We start from the raw sequence: 24,920 nt of genomic DNA, 5'->3' as shown, positions 1-24,920 counted from the left end.
TACTAGAATGATCAACCCAAAGAACCAGGGCCTGTCTCTCACTTAGACTATTGAAAAATTGGGCTCCTTACTTTGAGTCTCTCCCCTTTGTAATGATTCTTCTACCCAACTGCCAAAGGAATATTCTTAAAATAAAAACCTGACCATGTTGCTCTGTTTGCCTCCTATTACCTCTAAGAGCAAATATGATCTCCTCTAGAATTTAAAGCCCTTTTATAATGTGACTCCAGCCTTTGTTCCCAAGTATAATGTGTGTTATTCCCCTTCACGCACTCTTGATTAAACTAATATGGCCTTCTTGTACCTCCCACATGACAGTGTTTCCTGGCCCACCCTTTGCAGAGGTTGTCCCTTTCCTCCTCCAAGCCTGGAATAAATTCCTTTCTCAGTCCTGCATCTTAGAATCCTTCATTTCCTTCAGAGCTCAGCTCAAGTACCACTTCCTATATAGAACTTTTCTGACTCTCTCAGTAACTCATGCTTTCCCTCCTAAATTCATCTTGAATTTACTCTGTATGTGCTTAAATATATGAGTTATATCTTTCTTCCAAACATAATTATAAGCTTTTGGAGGACAATGATTTTTTTCATGGGCTCAAAAATCATAGATCTAGAGCTAAAACCTCAGACACCTTATCGTAAAGATGAAAAATGGGCTACAGGAGGAGGAGAAAGGAGGGATCTGAATCTGCATTGTCTAACTACAGTCAGGGCTCTTTTCATTGTACTGAGCTTTTTATTCTTGTGTCCCCAGAGGCACCACACTATATATACTTAATAAATGATTTTTGATTGATTGCTTTTTCATAAATGTGGCATTCCCTATCCCATCAACATGCCTTTGTACAGGCTGTTCCCTATCCCTAGAATGTTTTTGTTCCTTATCTTTACCTATTGGATCCCAAGCTTCCTTTAAACCATTTCCTGATCTCCTTTAGTGCTTTCTCCCTCTTCCTCAGACCACCACTTGAAGTATATCACTTTCTGTTTACATGTTATATTCCCTTCCCTCCCTTCTCCCCCAGTAGAATATAAACTTCTTGAAAGTCAGGAACAGTTACTGTTTTATCTATGTAGCTCTAGCACCCAGCTCAGGGGAGCTTTACAAATGCTGTACTTGGTAGATTGGAAAGAAATACTTTAAGATCATAGGAGGGAGAACTTTCTGTAGACTGCCAAAGATCAGAAAAAAAAGCTTCATAGAGAGGTGGGACTTGAACTAAACCTTAAAGGATGAATAGAATTCCAGACAGAAGGAATAGTACCAGCTCAGGAGGTATAGAGATTACATCATTGCATTGATTGTATCTGTACCTTTCTCACAAATCTTATTCCATTGACAGATTGTGTTTTCAGGAGGATAGAGTCCATTGCCAGAAGCTTTGGACAGATCAACTAGAAATTCCAGTTAGTGAGAATAACTGTTACCAATTAAATTAATCAGATTTTGCTTATAGAGAAACATTATGCTCTTTGACTTGAACAGAAACCATAAAATATTTACTTACTTAGATGATTTACGTTTGCTAAAATATAGCACAAAACTGGGCTGCTCTTCACTTATGTTCTCCTTGCTTGCAGTTTCTTGAATTGAAGGTTCCAAGATTCTATTCAAAGGTTCTTAACTGGCATTAGCCATATTAACCATGCATATCTTGCTAATGGAAATGGCTTACAGTGCCAGTGACATAGCTGTTCTAGAATTAGAAAAAGAACCAGTTTCCATTTCATTCTATGAAAAAAAAATTGGAGCCCCTTACTCATAACAATAAATGTTATTGTTTTTAAAATTCTAGCTCTTCCCAAGGGGAGGGATGAGATAGTGAAGTGTTGTGGAAAATCCCCTCACTATTGGAAACATTTAATTGCCACTGATCCTTTATGCTAGTCATGTGTTTCTTCTCCATTGTTTTTTAATATACAGAATGGTAGAAATAGTACTACCAGAAACATTTCCCAGCCTACTATAAGGATAATATTAGATAGAAAATTGAGGCTTGGTGAATGCTGCAAAAATTTGAAGTCATTAAAGGTGTTGCAAAGAAGTTCAATATACTCAAATTCTGGTGTATTTTGGTCATTGTTGTTGAATCATTTCAGGACTATCTGACTCTTCATGACCCCTTATGAAGTTTCCTTGCAAAGATCCTGGGGTTTGTCATTTCCTTCTACAGCTCATTTTATAAATGGGGAAACTGAGGCAAACAGGTGAAGTGACTTGCCCAGGGTCACATAGCTAGTAAATGTCTGAGGCCAGATTTGAACTCATAAAGAGAAGTTTTCCTGGTTCTAAGCTCATTGTTTTATCCGCTGTGTTACCTTGCTACCCATTCTTCTGGTCACTCTCTATCTAATGTTACCTAATGTTTGAAAATATGCTTCATGTTCACTTTGCTACTTGAAAGTTCATATAATTTTTAGGTATTAGCAAGCATTCTTTTAGACTATCCTTTTGTGACTCACTTGAATCTTTTTTATTTAACATTTAGCAAAACTAATACATGGAATTTGATGAGTGGAAAACTGGTGTTTAACTGGTAAACAATGGTTTGTTGAGCTGCTATTCCGCCTTAGCATTCCAGCTGCTAGTGTCTTATCATAGCTATTTTGAACTTTTGATTACTAGTTGTGAAAATGATCATTTTTAAAATTAGACATATATAACTGGAGTTTGATGTATTTCTAGTTCAGTTTCGTGCAAAGGAAACTCCTTTCCAGTTCCCATTGGTGCTGCTTTTGTCATGTTCCTATAGCCATATATCCTGAAATTCCTGATGCATTCCCTTGTGCTTATGTTTCTACTATATCAGATGCCAGTGCATCACTGTACCTATGTTGGCACAAAGTTGAGCCAGAAATTATTATAAGAAGTATAGAATGTTTCAGCTAAAGCGTGCCATATAAATTATTAGTTCATCATTTGATCCACAAGGAAGATTATGCCACAACCTCTTTACAAAGATTAGAATCTATTCTATTTTAAAGAACTTCCCTTATTAGACAGTTCCAGTGTCTAATAACCCTCATTTTTAGGAAGTTTTTCCTTTTATCTAACCTAAAGCCTTCCTAAATTCATCCCACTTAGAGTGCCGAGGGCCAATTTATCAGCTCAGGAAGACATCAATAAAATTATTAACTTGACAGTGAACTGGAAGGGCCCTCAGTAGTGTCATTTTATGAGAAACTTCCAACCTAGAGAGGTAAATTTAGATTTCATAATTAATGACAAGCATTCTGAGTTCCTATCCTGTGCCCTTTCCAGTATACCACACTTATTTTTATCCATACTCATGTTTTTTGGTCTAGTTTTTCGCTTTTCCAACAGACTTTCTATCCCATAAACATTCTCTGTCCTATCCTTCTCTTAATCTCTCTCTTTTGCCTCATTCTTTCTCTGGAATCCTAACTGGGGTTAGGATTGAACCATTCACGGCTAAAAACAATTGGATCTTTTATTTGGTGTATTGAAGGGGGAAGGCAGTAGAGCTTAACAGTCAAGGGAGCAAGAGCCATAAGGGATCTCTGTACCTATGATCTCAGAGTTAACTAGTATATCTGTGCCTATGATCTCAGAGGCAAGAAGTCAATTATGCTTGCCTCAGCAACTCCACCCACCCTTTAAAATACTTACATTTCCCTACTGCATGTATCCAGGAGTCCTAATGGCAGTTAGTCAAATCCTTAGAGACACCTGTCAAAAGATTATTGTAGACTCTTTCCTACCCTGGACCGAAAATCATCATTCTAGAAGCTCCCTGGCAACATCCATAATTGTATCCCTTCCCTTTCCTTTTTCAGCCTTGCTTGGAAATATCATTCCCAGCCTCAGAGTACGAAGGATAAGTAGAATGCCTGGTTTGCAGGTATCAGTAACTGCCCCATTATGGGAAAAGTGAGTGGCCTGCCCTAATACATACCTTTCCTTTATGGCTCTTGCTCCCTTGACTGTTAAGCTCTACTGCCTTCCCTTCAATGCCCCAAATAAAAGATCCAATTGTTTTTAGACCTGAATGGTTCAACTCATTCTCCTGCAAATCCCTTTTAGTCCCAGCAATGACTTTTAGTACCGACATATTTATTCTCCTTAAATAATGTTAGTATGATTTTTGGGAATCAGAATATAGTGGAGAAAGAACATAATTTGCAAGTAGTAGTTTTAGTTGTTAGACATATGTGAGTTATCTGAGGTTATAGCTATTATTAGAGATAAACAAAGCCCTAAATGACTCAGGGATTTACTGAAATTTAATTTTTTCCCTCCCCCCAACCTCCTGAAACTAAAAACTCAAAAACTTTTATATTAAAAATAAACTAAATAGTTTTACTAGTTGTTTCTATATCTTCCTTCTAGCCTTGTTTTGCCCAAATATTACCAGTTTTAGTATGATTTATTTCGATATATTTTTCAAAATAAAAAAATCTTATTTCTTTGCCATCCACTTATTATGCTGCCTATAGAATATATGACTTTATAATCTTATTACAAACCTTACCAATTTTAGAACCGTAGGTTGGAGGTTTTGCTTCATAAATCTTCCTGTCATTACTTGAGTATCCTCATAGGGTTTTGCATACATTGCATTGTTTATTGTAAAGTATTGATTTGTCTTGGTCTTTTTTCCTCCTTATCAACAGGTTGTGACTAGGCTGATCCATTTACTTGGGGAGAAGATCCTTGGCAATCTTCAGCAGGGATCTATACCAGGTAACTGTGCCTAAGAATACTGCCAATGTCATAACCCCCATGCCTTCATTTCTGAGCTGAGATATTCTCAACTGGCCCTTCATTGTGCAGCAATAAGAATTTTTGCTTCCATCGGGGGATGTTTCAGCATAATCCTCAAGCAGTTTGTCTGTCCATTGTGAAATGTACTGAAACCACATACAAAGCCAAGAATTCATTATGAGTATAGTTCATCATGGGGCTTGTTAAGAGATTGTAGTTGTCAGAAGTGCCAAAAGAACTTGGCTGAAACATGGGCTTCAAGGTTAACTTCACTGTATCTTTTGTTGACCTTACTAGTAGCATGGGTTTGGGGGGGAGGTTAATCTTTATTTAGAATACAGGGAAGGCAGAATAGATACTTCTCTAGGATCTCATCCTCCATACTTTCCTTCTCCAAGGGGGACTGATTCCTGCCAGGAAGGAAATCAAGAGGTTAGAGCCAGAGGCTGCTTTGCTCTCAAAAAGAAAGGAAAAGTCCCTGGACTAGAATTATATCTATTTGCTCCCTTACATATCATTAGGATATAAGTTTCAGGTTCAAGCTAAGCCCCTGATCACTATTCATTAATGAGAAAAGGAGGGCCCTAAGTATTACATCTAAGATTTTACTTCCTCCGCACAATGACAAGCTTTACATAAATGATAGCAAAGATAACCATTTATCCAATTTTATAGCAAAACAGAAAGTATACATAGAAAAATATATACCAGAGTGAAGGAGCTTTCTGATTGGGAACCAAGTAATTCAGGTATACTTGAGAGAGTATCACAAATCTTACCCAAGGAAAATTTCCCATCTTCTCTAGTGGAGCAAGCTAGGGATAGGGATAGGGATAGGGATATGATGGAGATTGCCATCTCTTTTTTATGTCAGCTTCTTCCCAGAGTCCTTTTCAACCTGAAGTGGGGCTGCTCTCTCTAACCTGCAAGTCAGAAGAGCCTGAAGAAACTGAATAGTCCAAAGAGATGGAAGAGCGGATCTTCTCCTAATCTCTGCCCCATTCCTCATGTGGGCATGCGGCATTAATTTCTCCCAATAAGGAGAATCTCATACTATTGGGATTTGGGCCTTGGCCTGGTTGTACTCTGCCCTGATCCCTATGACTAAGGGAGACTGAGGCTAGAGGATCCCTTGAGTTCAGGCGGTCTGAAAAGGAGGAGGACTAAAAACAATGGGATTTCTTCACTAACTCCAGCAGTAATGTGGTGAACCCCAGAGAATGGAACATCAGGCTCCAAGAAGGGATAAAGTAATCCAGGTTGAAATAATGGAACAAGTCAAAGCTTCTGTACTGATCAGTATTGACATTAGGCCTATGAGTGGTCACTGAACTTCCAGCCCAGATCCAGTCACCCCTCTCCCCCCCCCCCCCCCCAAGGCAATAGAATATCTTCCTTACTTTCAGAAACTGCAGGAAGGAGAGAGAAATTTATCTGAGACTCCTCAGAAGGGCCAGAGATGGAGGCATCTTGTGTTATCTTTACCTGGATTGTCAGGAATTACTGTTTCTGCCATGTGGTAGTCATGGGAAGAAAATTCAGATGTGACAAAATGATGAGTCTATTACTTGAACATTTCACATTCAGATAACTTTTAATTAATTTTCTCCCAGTTCTAACCTCAACTGTGGAGAGTGAATTTCCTGAAGCTGGCACACACTTGCATGTATTTATTAGAGCCTGGAATAGATCCAAGTTCTCAGGCTGTCATTTTGTATTGGCCTCGTCATGTTCCAAATGATGCCAATAATCATCCACTTAATTCCCTACTATGGTCTGAAGCTTAAAGGACATTCTATGAGTAGAAGAGGATGTTCTCAACACAGACACCAACATGAAGATGACACATCTCATTTGCCAACTGAGTGCGTGTTCTGAATGCATTGCCACTCATTGTCTGAAAGTGCATAGTTGATCTCATTAAACTACTCCCACTACTAAAGGCAGAACAACTTAAATTACTTAAAAAAAAACCCAAAACACCATCACATATACAACAGAAGTCATAAATTCACTCTGGCTACAGTATAATAACTGAAATGAAAGGGAAGGTTCTAAGAACATTTTTGAGGCAGGAGAACATTGAAAACACAGAAGATACTACAAAAAACAAGAAAAGGTAGTTTCAGGAAAGAGACACGAGACATGTTATGATCATTCCCAGTGCCATAAAGATATTCATGAAGCTGTTTTCTAAGCAAAATGCTGACTCTCTCAATAAATACTTGTGGCATTTGGCCCAATTCATTGGGCACTTCAGGTGCTGGAGCTTCCAGTATATCCTGCAACAGGAAGAAAACTGATGCCTGGATGGTTGTGATGTGGTTTCACAGTGTTCTCACAAGAAATGGATAGAAACTTCCTTTTGCCTTGTATTATAGTGGGTGTTGTTTCAGGATCCTAGCCAGCAGCCAGTCTTGGAGGCAGTTTTGGAGTGAGAGAACTGCCTTAGATTGAAAGAAGATACTTAGATTTTTCTCAGCTGGGAAAGTTTGGGACCACATAAGGCAAGGGATGGACAAATAAAAAAATAGGACCAAATAAAATTTCACTTATTGGAAAAGGAAGAGTGAAATAGAAAGAGTTTTGGATCTACAGTCTTTGTTTTTGTAAATGCTATACAAATGGAAAATATTTGAGGGAACTTTTCTCTGCATTATTTTTTGCTGGGAAATAAGATGAAAGGACAACATATACACTTAGCACATTAACAGATAAATGTTCATATTCTCCAAAGAAGCCTTTTCCTAAAAAGCCCAGTGCAATGTCCTTTATAAAACATTTATTTATTCTTCTCAGCTTGAAGTCACCTCTCTCTTTCCCTCCCTCCCTCCTTCCTTCTCCTTCCACTCTCTTTTGTCTCTCTCTGTCTCTGACTCTCTCTCCCCATCTCCTCCTTTCCTCCTTCTCTCCTCAGAATTCACACAGCACTTGTTTATGTCTCTTATAATGTATCATTTTATTATATATCATAGTAATGTTTCTAATAAGTTCCTCTTAGGCAAAGTCTGAGTCCTTTTTTTCTATCTCCCTCAGAGAGAGAGATGTAGCAATTAGAGGGTTAGAGTTTTAGGCCTGATGCCTTCTCCTCGATGTTTTTCAGGTCACCAATTTGGACAGTATTTCTCTGGCAACAAGTGGGATTCTGGGAATCCATCCAGTAACCTTTCAACAGTGGCCATCATGCCAGTATCAGAAGATGTGCCCCTCATGACATTTACTCTGGAACTCAATCATGCTCTCAGTGGGATTGGTAAGCATCTTTTATAAATGGTAATATCTAATAAATAAGAAAGGAGGTTTGATTTGTCCTGGTATAGAAATCTTTTCACCACTCCTCTGCAATAAGACATTGGGCAAATTGTTTCTTTCTTGGTTTTCTTAGTATTCTACTTTATAATAATTACCTTTTTGTACCTTTGTAATATATCATGAAGATGAATGAGTTTATAGAGTGGTTTATTAACAGATGAATGAAATCCTGACATTTTGCTTAGTATCATGAATACTTCCTAAATACATTTATCTCCCTAGTTCTCACAACCTCCTTGTAAATTAAGGAAGAAGTAGTTTTTTCATTTTATAGATGAAGAAAATAAGACTTTGGATGAAGATGAACAAATGCAAAAGGATTTGACCAAGTCACTGTGAGGACCCAGTTTTGTCTTATTCTTATAGAACTTCCTTATTCCTTAGGTACAGCATGTCATGATTTGTTATAATATGGCAATAAATTAGCTTTCCTCATCCCACACAACAGGTTCTCTGCAGTTACTTGAAATAGTAAAAGTAGAGAATTGGTAAGGGGAGTACCTTCTGCTGACTTATAGAGTGTTTCTAATTTAGAGAAGATGATTTTGCATTTTAAATAGAGAATATTTTCTGGGAATATTCATTTTCATGTTATTTTGGAATGTTATTACGTCTTTTCGAATCCAGAAATCTCTTAAGTTTCTTAATTAGGAACTTCCTTTTTACCAGAAGGATATGTAATGTCAAGAACTTTCCTGAATCCTGGAGGAAGAGGCCTTAAGAAGGCACAGAGTTTGTTCAAAAAATTACTGAGTTGCTGAGCAGTGACAGATGTCTCATCTCCTATACTCCCACTATTGGCATGTTCCATTGTATGTTCTCATTTACTAAGAAATCTTCTGAAAAGTTACAACCAGGAGGGTCTTGTTGTTCTTCAGTTAAGCCTTATGTCAATGCTCCAGATCCACTGAAATTGAAAAAAAAAAATCTTTGGAACAGACCAAATAGTCAAACTCCCAGGTTTCTCTTTTGTTTAGAAACTTCTTTTTGTCTGGAGAAATCTAATAAAGAATGAACATGAAAGTTCAGTGTGGTAAAAGGTCCAGCTTTCTTGATTGTTATATAGAAAAATTTCAGGGTGAAAGAAGTGTTTTACTTGAAAGCACAGTGATCTTATGTAATTTGGGATATTACAATTCTGTGCAATCTAGCTTCCAAATCCACCATTAAATAGGACTGTTGTCTCCTCTTTGACATCTCTGTAGCATTTGATGTTGTTAACCACCTTTCTTCCTTCCTCAGGATTCATGACATTGTTTTCTCCTGGTTCTCCTTCTATATATCTAATCCTTTGCAAGATCATCAAATATATGCCACTATATGTATATGAGTATCCTGGGTCCTTTAATTTTTTTTCTTTGTGCTTGCTTGCTTGGTGATCTCACCATAGTTTCACATGGATTAACTTATCTCTTGAAATACTCAGCCCTCTCATTCAGTCATTGCCAAGCTTTGTCAATTCTAACTTTCACATTTCTCACATCCATCCCGGTCTTTCCAATCACATGATCAGCATACTACTTCAGGCTCTCATTACCTTTCTTTTCCTAATTAGTTTATTGGTCAAGTGTATCTGCTTTTCCATTAAATGGAAATGCATTTAGTATGTACCAAACACTGTATTAAGCTTTGAGAATTCAAAAGACAAAAATAGCTCCTATCCTCCATGAGCTCACATTATAAATGAGAAATACAAGGGGTAGGGAGATATGCAGGAAGGATATGTGGCAAGGCCCAAGGATTGTCAGGATAGGGCAACAGGTACAATTGCAATGTTTGGGATTGTAGGGCCCAAGATCAGGGCAGATGATATGCTCTAATGGTATGGTGGTCTCCCATGTTACTAAAATGAGTGTAGTTGGTGACTCCTTGCTCATCCAGTAGATGTTAGCAGTTTTGTTCTCTTCTTAACCTGGAGCCTGGAGAGACCCAAGTGCATGAAGATTGGGAAAGGGGGATCTTGAGTGGGAGGCAGGTCAAGTACTAGAGAAAGACTTTTGAATCAGCTAGGTTAGGTTTGCCCTCTGGTATTTAATGGTGAGATTCAAGCCTGGCCAAGTGGGATTGGGCAGGGGCAAACTGATTTTTCTAAAGCACAAATCTAACCATGCCACTCCTCTGCTGAAGATACTTCAGTGGTTTTCTATTATTTCTCAGCTAAATTACAAACTCATCTTGAATTTAAAAGTCCTTCACCATCTAGTTCCAAATATATTTCCCACCTTGTTTTACATTACTCCCTCTCCTGCCCCACACATTCCAGCCAAACTGGTCTACTTATATTTATTTCTTATGTATAACATTAATGTTTCTTCCTCTGTGCCTCTGTAAAGATTGTTTCATTTTCCTGGAATGTTCTTCTTAAAATCTGCCTCTTGAAATGTTCATTTCTGTTTCATATTCAACTTAAGTGCCATTTTCTACACAAGGCTCTTTCTAACTCTCTTCAATTCTTAGCACCCTCTACCCCCAGAATTACTTTGATTTTTAAAAAAATTTTGTACTTATTTATGCATATATGATATTGATTCCTGTCTCTGTAAACTATATAAGCTATTTAAGGGTAGGGACCCCTTCCATTTCTATCTTTGTATTCCTAATGTCTAAGGCACAGTAAATCTTTAAATGCTTTTTGAATTGAACTATTGAATGGGAGGAAGGTGAAAAGGAGACTAAGCAGAAGCTGTTAGAGAGGTGGAAGAATCAGAGAGCAGGGTTCTTCAAGCCAGGGGAAAAGAAAAAGTCCCAGGAGGAAGGAGTGCTCAACAGCATCAGAAAACTAGAAAGATATCAAGTAGAAATGAAAACTAAGAAAAGGTCATTAGATTTAGCATTTAAGTGATGATTGATGACTTTGGAGAAAGTAATTTCATTTGTATGGGGGGGATCAGAAATTAGACTGTAAGGAATTGAGAAGTGTGTGTAAATAGGAAATGGAATCATCATAGGTGACTCTTCATCATAGAAATTTGGCCAGGAAAGGAAAAAGGAAGGTTCAGGGTGACTTGATAGTTTGAGGGGATGGCAGGGCTAAGTGAAGAGTTTGTTTTTTAAAGGATAATGGCATCTTAAATTGTCAGTAGATAAGGTAAGACTGTAAATAAGAGAGGGAGGGAATGATTGAGGTGTCCTAATGTCAGAGGAAAGGGGAGCAAGAGCACAAAAGGAGGAGTGAGAGCAAAGATGGCAAAGTATTGGGAAGAAGTAAAGGAAACTGTCCACCAAAACTCCAGACAAACCCAAAGGGAGCATCAGACCCAATCCTGATCAAGAAATCTAAGAAAGAATCACAATGTGCCATTTTTTTTTCCAGCCAAGATTTGCATAGAGAACAGTAGGACTGAATTCTTGCCAGGAGAAAAAGAGGTCCAAGATTCAGATAGAAGGGCTGAAATTTGTGTAAAGTGCAGGAACAGGTGCCAACCAGCAGCTTGATGGCTCTGGATAAATGATCCAGAGTAGAGTGAAGAGTATACCTGCTCCCATGCTTTGCAATCCAGGATGAAGACCACTGCTGTCCTTAAGCTGTGTGCTTACATCACAGAGGATGTTCAGAAGCAAGCAACAGCTATGTGACTTAAATCTCAGGATCACAGGTCTCACTTTCTACTTCCAGCCAAGTCTGATGGCTAAAGAAGAATCATCAGGGCAGAAATCTCAGATCAAAGCAAGCCTATAGTTCTGGACTAAAAAAACTTTCCAGCTATCTGATAGTCTTCTGAAACTCCAAATGGAGCAAGTCCATAGGTCTGTCACTTAGACCTAAAGCAAGGGTAGGAATTTGTAGAGTTCAGAACAAGGACCTAGCAAATGGATTTTACCCTAGATAAGATCACATTGAGAACATTGAACTCTTGAAGGTCCCAGCCTGAGTGATCTCTGAGAGTTTGGAGTAACACAACATTAGATGCTCCAAGAGTGAAGCAGCTGGACATCATTTTCTCCAAAATGTCTCTGAGACATTTTTTCTCCAAACATGTGCAGAGGCTGAACCTAATATGAAGTGGTAAAACTAGATGTAAGATGGAAAAATGATAAAGAAAAAAAGAATTCCACTATAAAAAGCTATTATGGTGACAGATGCTCAAAACACAAATTCAGAAGAGAATGATTCCAAAATATCTGCAAAGGAAGTCTCAAAGAAAAACACAACTTTGGGCACAAATTCAACTTGATTTTCTGGAAGAGATGAAGCAAGATTTTTTTTTTAAGAATTTGATATGGTGTTGTTGGGTTGTTTTTTGTTTTTGTTTTTGTTTTTGGTTTTTTAACAAAAGAGTAGCAAAAGAAAAAAAAAACTGGAAAATAAATGAGTTGTGGAAGAAGGAACTGAAAGAATTAATAAAACTTTACCTAAACAACAAACTCCCTGAAAATTAATGTAATCCCTATCCCAAAGCCCATTGGTGGAGATGAAGGCCCTACCATTCATGAAGAAATTGGTAAGAGGGAGTTGCAACCTTTTAGAATTCTTCAAGTACGAGTTTACTTAAGGACCCCTCAAACTTGGAGTCTTCAAGCACTTAGTCATTTCAAGCACTTCTCATTTCCATCTTCAAGAAGAAAAATGGGAGAGACCAAGTTATCTTCAGGTTCCCAAGGAAAAGATTGTAGGAAGACATGAACTGAGCCAGCAGTCTTGAACATGCTCTTATTTTTAGCTTGCTATATTAGAGATTGCTGAGAGTTTCTTTTTGAGTGAGATCAAGTATTTTCTCTCTTGGTTGAGCAGAATTACTTCACTCCCAGAGGGAAAGCTCCTTCATCTCATATTATCTGGTATGGATTCTCCAAGGTATACCTTTTCTGATTTCTATTTTGCTTTGATTTGGATAAGTGAGTGTCTCTGTTGTTTGCTATGTGGATTTATTGTGGAATTGGTATTTGGAGGGAGAGGCCTGGGATATAGAGTTTGGTGTTTTTCTTTCCTCAAAAATGACAAAGCAATCAGACAGTAGATGAAACCCTACATGAACATATTTAAGGGAACAGATAGATACACTTCTAATCTGCTATCCCTTCTTTCTGAAAAAAGCAGAGTGGACTCTGCTCCCAATTACTTGCTTTCCCTCCTGGCAAGAATTAAAGTTTCCTTTGAAAAAGGATGGGAGAAGATGCTAGAGAGATTTATTCCATTTTCTTTTAAGCCACATGAGCCCTCATAACACATGGGCTTTTATACATACGGGGCCCTCTTCTTCACTAAAGTAGTGTGGGGTGAATAAAGGCTAATTACTTCATGAAACAACAAAAAATAAAAAGAACAACAAATTGTAAGATATCTCATAGCCAAAACAAAACAAAACGAAACAAACAAGCAAACAAAAAACCCAATACCTGACCTGGAAAACTAAGGGAAGAAAATATAAAAATTGTTGGACTACCTGAAAGTCATGATCAAAAAAAAAAAAGAACTTAGACATCATATTTCAAGAAGTCAAAAAAGAAGATTGCCCAGATCCCTTAGGGCCAGAAGATAAAGTGGAAATAGAAATAATTCAGGTCACAACCTGAAAAAAATTTATAAAAACTTATAGCTACATTATAGCTAAAATCCAGAACTCTCAGGTCAAGGGGGGGAAAATTATGTAAGCAACAAAAAAGAAAACATTCTAGCCCTAAGGAGTTGGGATCATACACAATTTAGCAGTCAGCACTAGAAAGAAAAGGAAAGCTTAGGATATGATATTACAGAAGGCAAAGGAAATGGACTTGCAAAGAGGAATGACTTATCTTGCAAAAATTAGTATCATGCTACAGGGGAGAAAATAAACCTTTAATGAAATATAGGACTTCTAAGCAGCCTTGATAAAAAGATCAGAGTTTCAAGAAAATCTTGAAGTGCAAATGCTAGAGTCAAAAGAAACATAAAAAGGTAAATAAATATGAGCAAACAATCATGAGGGAATAAACATTGGATAAGTATTCTCACATAATGGGATGCACAAATAGACGTTTATATAAGGAAGGAGATGGGGAACCACACCCTCATCTGAAGTGATCAGAGAAGAGATGAATGTATCACACACACACACACACACATACACACACACACACACACACACACACACACACACACACTAGTTGAATACAAAAATAACATTTTACCAAACAGGAAAATAGGAGAAAAAGAGAAGGGAGACAGGGAAATAACAGGAAGCGCAAATTAAAGTTGGGATTATTTCTCAGCAAAACTACCTCTAAGGATATACACAAATATTTATAGTAAATGATTTGGAGCAGAGAACTGGAAACTAAGGTAGTTCCCATTAATTTGGGAATGGCCAAACAAGTTATTATATATAAATATGGTAAGTTGATGTTGTGTTGTAAGAAATGATGAAGGGAATGATTTCAGAGAAACTTAGCAAGACTTATTTAGCTCTTTTGAGAAAAAAACAAAACAAAACAAAACAAAAAAACCACATAATTACCTGGAGGCTGATAAATAACTACCACAAAGAATTTTGGACTAGGTAAGTCCAAGACTTATGAACTGATAAAGCATGAAGTGAGTAAGATTGGGGGAACAATTTATACATGACAGCAAAATTATATGGACAAATAATTCCAGGGAACTCATGTTGAAACATACTATCCATCTCCTCATAAAGGTAAAGATTTCAGAGTGCAAAATGAGATATTTTTTTAGACATGGTCAGAGAATAAATTTGTTTTGCTTGACTATATGTGTTTGTAATTTTTTTCTCAGTTGAGTAGAGGAGTGGGATAAAAGAGAAAGAAGGTGAATTTTTGCTGATTGAAAAAGTAATTTAAAAAAATAGGGGTTGAAAATTTTAAAAATAGAATAAAAGTGGAAGGATTGGTCTTATCACAAAGAAGGCCCATCTCATTATCAGCCTGGAGAATGATAAAGGCAATTTTTGAAGAATGGAGTAGGAGAGAGAGAGCTTGTAATAAATGGTCTATTTCTCAGTAGAGTAGGAAGCAAAGTCTTTTGATCAGAAAGAAAAGAGGAAATATGGTACAGGAGATTTAAGGAGAAAGGTGGAGATTTGGCATAGCTATTTTATAGAGTATAGTACGTCAATCAGGAAAGAACAGAAAGATTATTATATACCAATAAGGACACAGTTGAAATTAAATAACATAAATAATAAAACATAAATAAACAAAAAAACATAAAATAAATAACTGAGGCTGGTAGATAACTACAACGAGGAATTCTGGACTATGTTATAAATTTAGATGCAGTGACCCTCCTGAGACAAATAGGAGGGGGAGGATTTTTGCCTTAACTATCACAAAGTTTGAATCGTGGGAATAAGCAGAACAAGAAATTTGCATACACCATAGTGAAAGAAGTGGCTTGTTCATAGAATCTTGTAATAAGTACACACAGAATCAGTTTGAGTCCATAACTGCCTCTTGATTCCCAGAGGCCCAGGTTCACTTATAGTGAGAAAAATGACAATGACTAGAATTCTAAAGATTGTACTAAATTAATAAGATATACCCATTCTAGAATTTTATTATATCAAGAGAATGGAGAATGACTTGGTTAGAAGATACTCTGTACATGGTACAATCATTCAGCTCTTGATCCATGAAGTCCTAGAAGTAACTGTTCTACTCCACATACCACCTCCTATTCATTACCTTTTTTTGTATTGAATCTCAAGATCTGTGATTGTTTTAAGTTTCCTTTGGAGTTGCCATTTACTACTCTGAATACTAAAAGCTAAGGACTACAATGATATAGAATTCCATCAGGTAGATAGATGCCTGTGTACCTACAATCCTTTTCAGAGGAGATCCTCTGCTCTCTTGGGGATCTTGAGACTAAAAACCCCTTAACTCTGACTGCCAGAAGCTAATACCACTTTATGTTTTGAAGCAAAGGAATGATAAGATAGTGGTAAAGTCTCTAAGGTTTTCTTTTTATTTTTTTAAACTTATTTTAAAACATTTTCCCTAGTTACCTGTAAAATAATTTTTACATTTGTTTTTAAAATGGGGTCTCCTTTCTTGAAGGGTTTCACTTTTACAGATATCTAATATTTGTGCTAAGGGTATCCTAAGGCACTTCTATATAATTATATATGGTAGAACCTAGAGAAGGAACACTGGGAAGTGAATGTAAATTGTTAGCACTACTGTCTATCTACCCAGTTTACTTATACCTTCGGAATCTAATACTTAATGTGCAACAAGAAAATGGTATTTACACACATATATTGTATCTAGGTTATATTGTAACATATGTAAAATGTATGGGATTGCCTGTCATCGGGAGGAGGGAGTAGAGGGAGGGAGGGAATAATTTGGAAAAATGAATACAAGGGATAATATTATAAAAAAATTACTCATGCATATATACTGTCAAAAATTATAAATAAATAAAATTTTTAAAAATAATTATATATGGCAAAGATGACCAGTGAAGGGTTACAAAGAACTGACTCCATCTTGGCTCTTACCTACTTCTTATTGACTACTTCTTCAAGGCAAAAGAAAGGTTGCCTGACCTGCTAACCTATACTTAGCCCAGAGCTATTCCTCCATCTGTATCTCTATTGAATTAGTCTCTTGAAAAAGCCAAAGTATCATCACCTCTATATTTTTGTCCACAATGAGATACTGAATCTATGTTCAATTCTGTACTAAATTGGAGTTCAGAGGTAGTTGGAGTGCTGGACATGGTGTCAGAAAGACCCAAATTCAGATCCTACCCCAAATACCTGTCAGCTTTGTGATCCTGGCAAGTCATTTAACCTCTCTTCCTTAATTTCCTCATCTGCTATGTGGAAATAAGTATAAAACCTACCATCTGGGATGTTTGTGAGATTAAAATGAGTTAAAATATTTATAAAGCGCTTTGCGGATCTAAAAGTGTTATATAAATGTTAGTTATTTCAGATATACAAGAGTCAATCTCTAAATATGGAATCACCAGTTGCTGAAACTCAGTATAGGATTTGTCTGCAGTTTATTTCCCTCTGCTTTTCAAATCAGGCATCCTTCTTCCTGGATGTGTAGTAGCAGTGCACTAGGTGCTTATGAATCTTTCCCGCTTTTAGCTCACACTCTCTGACTGATCTTGAAAGTAGAAATAGCTCTATCATAGGTCCTATCCCAGAGCTGGAAAGAAGGTGTAGACCTGCTCACTTTGTAGGTGAAGGTGCATGTGAATAGGATAAACCAAGAGGAAGCTTTCTGCCCTAACTTTCCAGGAGTCATTCACTGGTTTGGAGCAGTGTGCTGGTCTGGTCTCTCATGGCTGGGACAGTTTGTTCTGTTGTGAGGTTCCTGTGGCACTGGGAATGCTGGACTCCCACAGAGGCAGCCCGTAGCCTAGCATGTTATCATTGAAAAATGACTAGAAATTCTTTCTTAGCTTCAGTTCTCTGTTAGAGATTATTTCTTGCTCCAGGTTCTTGGCAGATTTTTGAGGTTAAATTCCTTTACCTAGGTGAAGTGGCTTCAACACTCCCTTTACCTTGCTGTTGCCTACTTTACTTCCCAGAGACTGAATGTTTTCTTTTGTGGCTTTCTACTTCCTTGGCCTTTTGGTTTTCTTTGAGTCATTTCCTTAGAAAAAACCTTAAATTGGGACATTTTTTGGACCAGAAGGCTCTATTTGGGGACGAGAGGAGATGATTTTCTATTCTTTAAAGCTGTCTCCCCTTAGATTCATGTTAGCGAAAGGGCTGAACTTTAAAGATTCTGAAAAGCATTATAGTTCTCCATTTGGCTGACTTGTTAACTTGTAATACAACCATCGTCCTAGCCAGTCTGGGCAGGGTAGAGAATAGAATATGAGAGAACCCTGGAGAGATTTGTCAAGCTGAGAGACAATAGCTCTAACTGCCTGTGTGGCTAATCTGTCCTACATAAATTGTACTAGAGGATAATGGAGATAATCTCTTAGGATCCCAGAATTTTGGGCTCTCAGAAGCTTCAGACAGGTAGCATTAGTTGTCATTCCTTCCTTTTATACTTTCTGGGGAAAATCTACAGATTGATTCTCAGAATCACAAATGCAGATTCTTTTCCTAAAGGCATTCTTCTACTTGTTCTGTTTTTTTTTTTTTATTTCCTTTTCTTCTCTTCTTATCCAAAGACAAGAATACAAGAGATCTTGAGAAAATGTCCCAGCTGAACAGGAGGAAACATTTTTTTTTTTTTCTGCTTATCTCCTGTCTCAATATCTCATTTTTCCACATAATTTCCAAATGACAAGGCTTGGGCTTTGTTTACATTTTATTACTTTCTCTTGACTTAATGAATGCAATTCTATTTCTCTCTGGGAGCTTTTGCACCTTAAACTCTTGTCTTCCAGCATTAAACATAGGAAACTCACTTGCTTCAAGGTGCTTTTGAGCCTAGGAAACTACTACAGTAATAGCAGTTTTGAACAATTTAGAAAACACTTGGCTTTCTATATGTTGATGCTACATGACACAGAGCAAAGTTATTTTTATCCAAGTGTGAGGCCTTATTAACAATTCATCTTAAACCCCAAGTGTTGTGCAATGGCCCTCAAGTAGCTCTGATTTCTGTCTGCTGAAAATAAGATTCCACTTCTACGTAAACAGAGTTGGGCTGCAGGGCCAGTTGCTAAATTAGGCAGTAGGAGCATGACACCTTAGGGAGAGATCTGAGGAAAGAATGAGGGCAGGAGCCCTTGCTGTTCTCATCCAGGCTTGGCTGCTGATTGATTGACTAGAATTGGCTAGCTTTTCTCCTTCTCTAATGATTGGGGTCAGGAACCTGAGTAAGGCCCCTCTTATGAGTGGCCTTATGAGTCTGTCTACATGTAGAGGTGAAACATAACTGGAGAATAGAGAGCCCAGACCAGGTCAACAGTCAAATGAGCCCAAGGAAAGGAAGTTTTACAGTCATACTCAGAGTGAAATGAAAATCTGGACTATTAGACTAAATCCATAGCTTCTTCATGATTTTTAACCCCTTTCTTTAGAATTTTTTAAATAGTCAAAACAGAATTGTTTTAGTGTTTTGTTTTACATAATAGTATTTGATTTTTCTAATTACATGTAAAGATATTTTTCATCATTCACTTTTGTAAGATTTTGAGTTCCAGACTTTTTTTTTCTCTTCCTTCCCTCTTCACTCCCTAAGACAACAAACAAACTGATATGGGTTATATATGCACTATTGTTTGAAATATATTTCCATATTAGTCATATTGTGAAAGAAAAACCAAATGTACATAGTACATACCAGAACTATGTCCTGGTTTTGCTTATTTCACTCAGTATCAGTTCATAGAGTCTTTCCAGGCATTTATGAAATCAATGTGCTCATCATTTTTTATAGAACAACAATATTCCATTATCTTCATATACTATAACTTGTTCAGCCATTTCCCAATTGATAGGCATCCACTCAGTTTCCAATTCCTTGCCACCATGAAAAGAGCTAATACAAACATTTCAGTACATATGGGTCTTTTTTCCTCTTTTAAGATCTCTTTGGGATATAGACCCAATAGTGAAACTGCTGAATTAAAAAGGGTATGCCCAGTTTGGTGGCACTTTGGGCATAGGTCCAAATTGTTTCCGAGAATGGCTAGATCAGATCACAACTCTACCAACAATATATTAGTTTCCCAGTTTTTCCCACATCCTCTTTTTTATCATTGTTTTTTCCTGTCATGTTAGCCAATTTGAGAGAAATGAGGTGATACTTAAGAGTTGTTTTAATTAGCATTTCTCTAATTAATTGGATTTAAGCATTTTTTTTCATATTACTTTCATTTCTCCCACTGAAAATTGTCTGTTCATATCCTTTGACCATTTATCAATTGGGGAATGACTTATTTTCTTATAAGTTTGAGTCAGTTGTCTATATATTTTAGAAATGAGGCCTTTATCAGAAACACTGCTGTAAATTGTTTCGCAGATGTTTCCTTGCTAAATCTTGGCTGCATTGATTTTGTTTGTGCAAAACCTTTTTAATTTAATGTTTTCCCATTTGGCATTTCATAATGTTCTCTAGTTCTTCTTTGGACATAAATTCCTCCCTTTTCCAAAGATCTGATAGATAAACTATCCCTTGCTCTCCTAATTTGCTTATAGTATCACCTTTTATGTCTAAATCATGAACCCATTTTTGACCTTATCTTGATAAGAGGGCATAAGATGTTGGATTATATCTAGTTTCTGCCATACTATTTTCTGTTTTCCAAGAAACTTTTGTCAAATAGTAAATTCTTATCCTAGAAGCTGGAGGCTTTCAGTTATCAAACAGTAGATTACTATAGTTATTGACTTTTGTGTTTTATAAGACACAATAAGATACCTAATCTATTCCACTCATTCATCACTCTTTTTCTAGGCCAGTATCAAATGATTTTGATAACTGCAATTTTATAATACAGTTTTAGGTCTAGTATTGCTAGGCCACCTTTTCTTGCAATTTTTTTTTCCATGAATTCCTCTGATATTCTTGACTTTTTGTTCTTCCAGATGAATTTTGTAGCAATTTTTTCTCGCTCTATCAAATAATTTTTTGACACTTTGATTGGTGTGGCACTGAATAAATAGATTAATTTAGGTAAAATTGTCATTTTTATTATATTGGCTGATCTACCCATGAGCAATTGATATTTTTCTAATTGCTTAGATCTGACTCTATTTCTGTGGAAAGTGTTTTATAATTGTGTTCATATATTTCCTGGGTTTATCTTGTCAGGTAGACTTCCAAATATTTCGTATCTAGATGAGAATTTTGTAATAGAACATACCAAAACTTTCTAAAAAGTTTTACATTGGTAGATTTCTTTGTGGACAATAGACAGTGTGATACAACACAATATCACCAAGCTAATCTCAGGGAAACTTGGTCAAGTTCTGACCAAGACAACTGTTCTTATTGGGTTCAGCCACCTCACATAAGTGCTCTGCACCTCAGTTTCCTCCTTTGTAAAATAAAGATTAAAACTTTTGCTGCCCATCTCACAGGAATGTTGTGATGGTCAAATTTAAGTACCACACACAGTGCAAGTAAATACTTTCATCTCTATGACCTTTAGTTTCTTTATCTGCAAACTTTATGTAATGATGATTTATTGACCAGCTTTATGGGGGGAAAACCACTTGTAAATCTGTAAGGAAATATAAAAATGTGAGCTAAGATTATTATAGAAGTATGCATTTATACTTTTAAAAACTATAAGATATAATAAAAGCTAAAATTATTAATTATTATTATTAATCAAACCACATTTGCATTGTTTCATTTTTTTCAAGCATTCAAATAGATAATCCCAGGAGGGACCTAATATTTGTCAGGCACTGTACTAAATGCTAAAGATTAAAAGAATAAATAAAAAGGCAAAAGATAATCCCTGTCTTCAAGGAGCTCAAAAATCTATGAGGAAGAAAATACATAGATAGCTATTTATGAATAAGCTATATACAGGATAAGTAGGGAATAATCAATAGGTGGAAGATACTAGAATATTTTTTAATGTTTTTATTTAATTTTTTTTCAATTGCATGTAAAAAGTTTTTCACATTTGTTTTTTTATAATTTTTGAGTTCTACTTTCCTTCCTCTCCTTCTCTTTCAGTCTCCTTGAGAAGGCAAGCACTTTGATATAGATTATATATATGTAATCATACAAAACATATTTCCATATTACCCATGTTGCAAAAGAGAACACAGACCAAAAACACTGGGGGGAAAAAAACAAAGAAAAATAAAGTTTAAAAGTATTTGTCAATCTGTGTTCATACTCTATTAGTTCTTTTTCTATGGAAATGGTTAGCGTTTTTATCATAAATTCTTCAGAATTATCTTGTATCATTTTATTGTTGAAAATAGCTAAGTCATTTACAGTTGATCATCAATCAGTACAATACTGTTGTTGCTGTGTACAATGTTTTCTTGGTTCTTCTCATTTCACCTTGCATCATTTCATATAAATCTTCCCAGGTTTTTCTAAAATAGTCCTGCTTATCATATCTTATGGAACTTTAGTATTCCATCACAGTCATTTACCACACAATTTGTTAGTTATTTCCCAATTGATGGACATTTAGAAAGCACTAGAATTAAGAGGTATTGGGAGAATTTACTATAGAAGATGGAATTTTACCTGGAACTTAAAAGAAATCAGGGAAACTAGGATGTAGATATGAGGAAGGAGAGCATTTCAGGATGGGGGTAATCAGAGAAAAAAGCTGGAGCTGGAGATAGGAGTATCCCTAGAAACAGCAAAGAAGGTTGATGTCACTGGAGAGTGGGGGAAAGGAGAAAGTATGAGGTGTAAGAATTCTAGAATAGTGAGGGATAGTAGGCTGTGAAAGGCTTAGAATGCCATAAAATTCCTCCCTCACCTCCTCCCCATCATTCCCATCATCTTAAGGACCTAATTAAGGATTCCTAGGCTTTCCCTTTGACCCAGCAGTGTTACTATTGGGCTTATATCCCAAAGAGATCTTAAAGAAGGGAAAGGGACCTGTATGTGCAAGAATGTTTGTGGCAGCCCTCTTTGTAGTGGCCAGAAACTGGAAACTACATGGATGCCTGGAGAATGGCTGAATAAATTGTGGTATATGAATATTATGGAATATTATTGTTCTATAAGAAATGACCAACAGAATAATTTCAGAGAGGCCTGAAGAGACTTACATGAACTGATGCTGAGTGAAATGAGTAGGACCCAGGAGACTGTTATGTACTTCAACAACAATACTATATGATCTGATGGACGTGGCCATTTTCAACAATGAGATGAACCAAATCAGTTCCAGTAGAGCAGTAATGAACTGAACCAGCTACACCCAGAGAAAGAACTCTGGGAGATGACATAGAATTCCCAATCCCTCTAATTTTGTCCGCCTGCATTTTTGATTACTTTCACAGGCTAATTATACACTATTTCAAAGTCCGATTTTTTTTTTTTTTTTTGTACAGCAAAACAACTGTTTGGACATGTATACATACATTGTATTTTATTTATACTTTAACATATTTAACATGTATTGGTCAACCTGCCATAGGGGGGGAGGGAAAAATTAGAACAAAAGGTTTGACAATTGTCAATGTTGTAAAATTACCCATGCATATATCTGGTAAATAAAAACTATTAAAAAAGAAAAAAAAAAAGGATTCCTAGGCTTTGCTGAAAGTCCTTTTATAGCACCCTTGGTACTTCTGGATCTTTCTCTCTGAGTTGAGTTTTCTTTTATGTGACTTTCTCTATTACACTGTGAGCTAACTATAAATAGTGTGACAAATGAAATATGAAATAACTGAGGAAACAAAGGTACAGGCTTCTGAGCATATTGATTTATTAAGCAATGCATGCCAATTACATAACAAATCAGAACTAGGCCTCCTCAGCTTGTCACCGGACCCTGAATACAAGGAGAGGCAGATTTTTATGCATTAAAAGTAAATAATTAATAAGATATATACTAGGATACAAGATTAGGTACTCTGATATCTAACTGGGGGGATTTTCTTGAGCTAGGAAGGGGGAGCACAGATACAATTCCCTGAAATCAAAAGGAAGTGTCCTCTTCCCCCTCCACCCACCCAAGTATCTGTATTCATTGAAAAGAACAAGGAAACAATAATTGATCCACCATTTTCAGATAAGGGTTTCTTGCAATGTTTGTGAGAAAACTCCATCTTGTTGCTTAGTGCTGGATCTAGTCCAATTCCCTTTCTATTAAGTTATGGGTCTAGTCTAATTTCTACTTCATAAGAAAACTTTATTTAATTATAGGAATTGTGAGGAAAATGTATTTCATTTTTGAACCTAGCCCTGGGTGGCTGGGAAGCTGGACTATCAATCTTTGGATGACTGGGTTTCTGATCAGCAGAAACTAGGTCCTTGCTAAAGCTCTCTAAGCAACAAGTCAAAATAGTCCAGCTTCCCAGCCACCCAGGGCTAGGTTCAAAAATGAAATACATTTTCCTCACAATTCCCATAATTAAATAAAGTTTTCTTATGAAGTAGAAATTAGACTAGACCCATAACTTAATAGAAAGGGAATTGGACTAGATCCAGCACTAAGTAACAATATGGAGTCAATGTGATTCACTCAATTCCCACTGTAAAGACTCTCTCAACTTTTTCATTTGTGTCCCTAGCACTAGCAAAGTGCTTGGCATTTATTAAGTGTTTAATAAAGCTATTTTTATTCATTCATATCAGATCTTTGATAGAAATTTTCTACAAAAATGTTTCCCTATTTAACTAAATTTTCTTTCTAATTCTAACTGCACTGATTTTGCTTGTGTAAAAGTTTTTCAATTTTATAAAATCAAAAGTGTCCATTTTATCTTCTTTGATCACCTCTGATAGACCTTGTTTAATTCAGAATTCTCCATGAAGCTGCAGTTGAAGAAGGCATTTCCTTCCTTTCTCCTCTAATTTCTTTTTTTATTATTATTTTTATTATAATAGTTTTTATTTACCAGATATAGGCATGGGTAATTTTACAACATTGACAATTGCCAAACCTTTTGTTCTAATTTTCCCCCTCCTTCCCCCTCCCCACCCATGGCAGATTGACCAATACATGTTAAATATGTTAAAGTATAAATTAAATACAATGTATGTATACATGTCCAAACAGTTGTTTTGCTGTACAAAAAGAATCGGACTTTGAAATAGTGTACAAATTGTGATTGCCTGTCATCTAGGGGAGGGAGTGGAGGGAGGGAGGGGTAAATTTGGAAAAATGAATACAAAGCATAATGTTATAAAAAAATTATTCATGCATATATACTGTCAAAATTTTTATAATTATAAAAAAAAAAGAAATAGTATACAATTAACCTGTGAAGGAAATCCAAAATGCAGGTGGACAAAATTAGTCTCCTCTAATTTCTTAATACTATGACCTTTTATATTCAATTTCTCTGTCCATATGGAACTT

At 36.3% G+C, this 24,920-nt stretch overlaps 1 protein-coding gene across 5 annotated transcripts in view; it reads left to right on the top strand.

Moving 5' to 3' along the window:
* Positions 1-24,920, top strand: part of PNPLA7 (patatin like domain 7, lysophospholipase) — a 220,544-nt gene that overhangs the window by 117,435 nt on the left and 78,189 nt on the right. For all 5 annotated transcript variants that reach the window (XM_074288990.1, XM_074288992.1, XM_074288989.1 and 2 more), the window contains 2 exons: positions 4,636-4,705; positions 7,830-7,979. In XM_074288990.1, coding sequence (XP_074145091.1) covers positions 4,636-4,705; positions 7,830-7,979 — 220 coding nt within the window. The remainder of the gene's footprint in view (positions 1-4,635; positions 4,706-7,829; positions 7,980-24,920) is intronic.

The sequence above is a fragment of the Sminthopsis crassicaudata genome, chromosome 2 (assembly GCF_048593235.1).
Source record: "Sminthopsis crassicaudata isolate SCR6 chromosome 2, ASM4859323v1, whole genome shotgun sequence".
In the NCBI taxonomy this organism is placed as follows: Eukaryota; Metazoa; Chordata; class Mammalia; order Dasyuromorphia; family Dasyuridae; genus Sminthopsis; species Sminthopsis crassicaudata.
The sequence above is the reverse complement of the archived record's forward strand: the minus strand, read 5'-3'. Positions and strand labels throughout refer to the sequence as shown.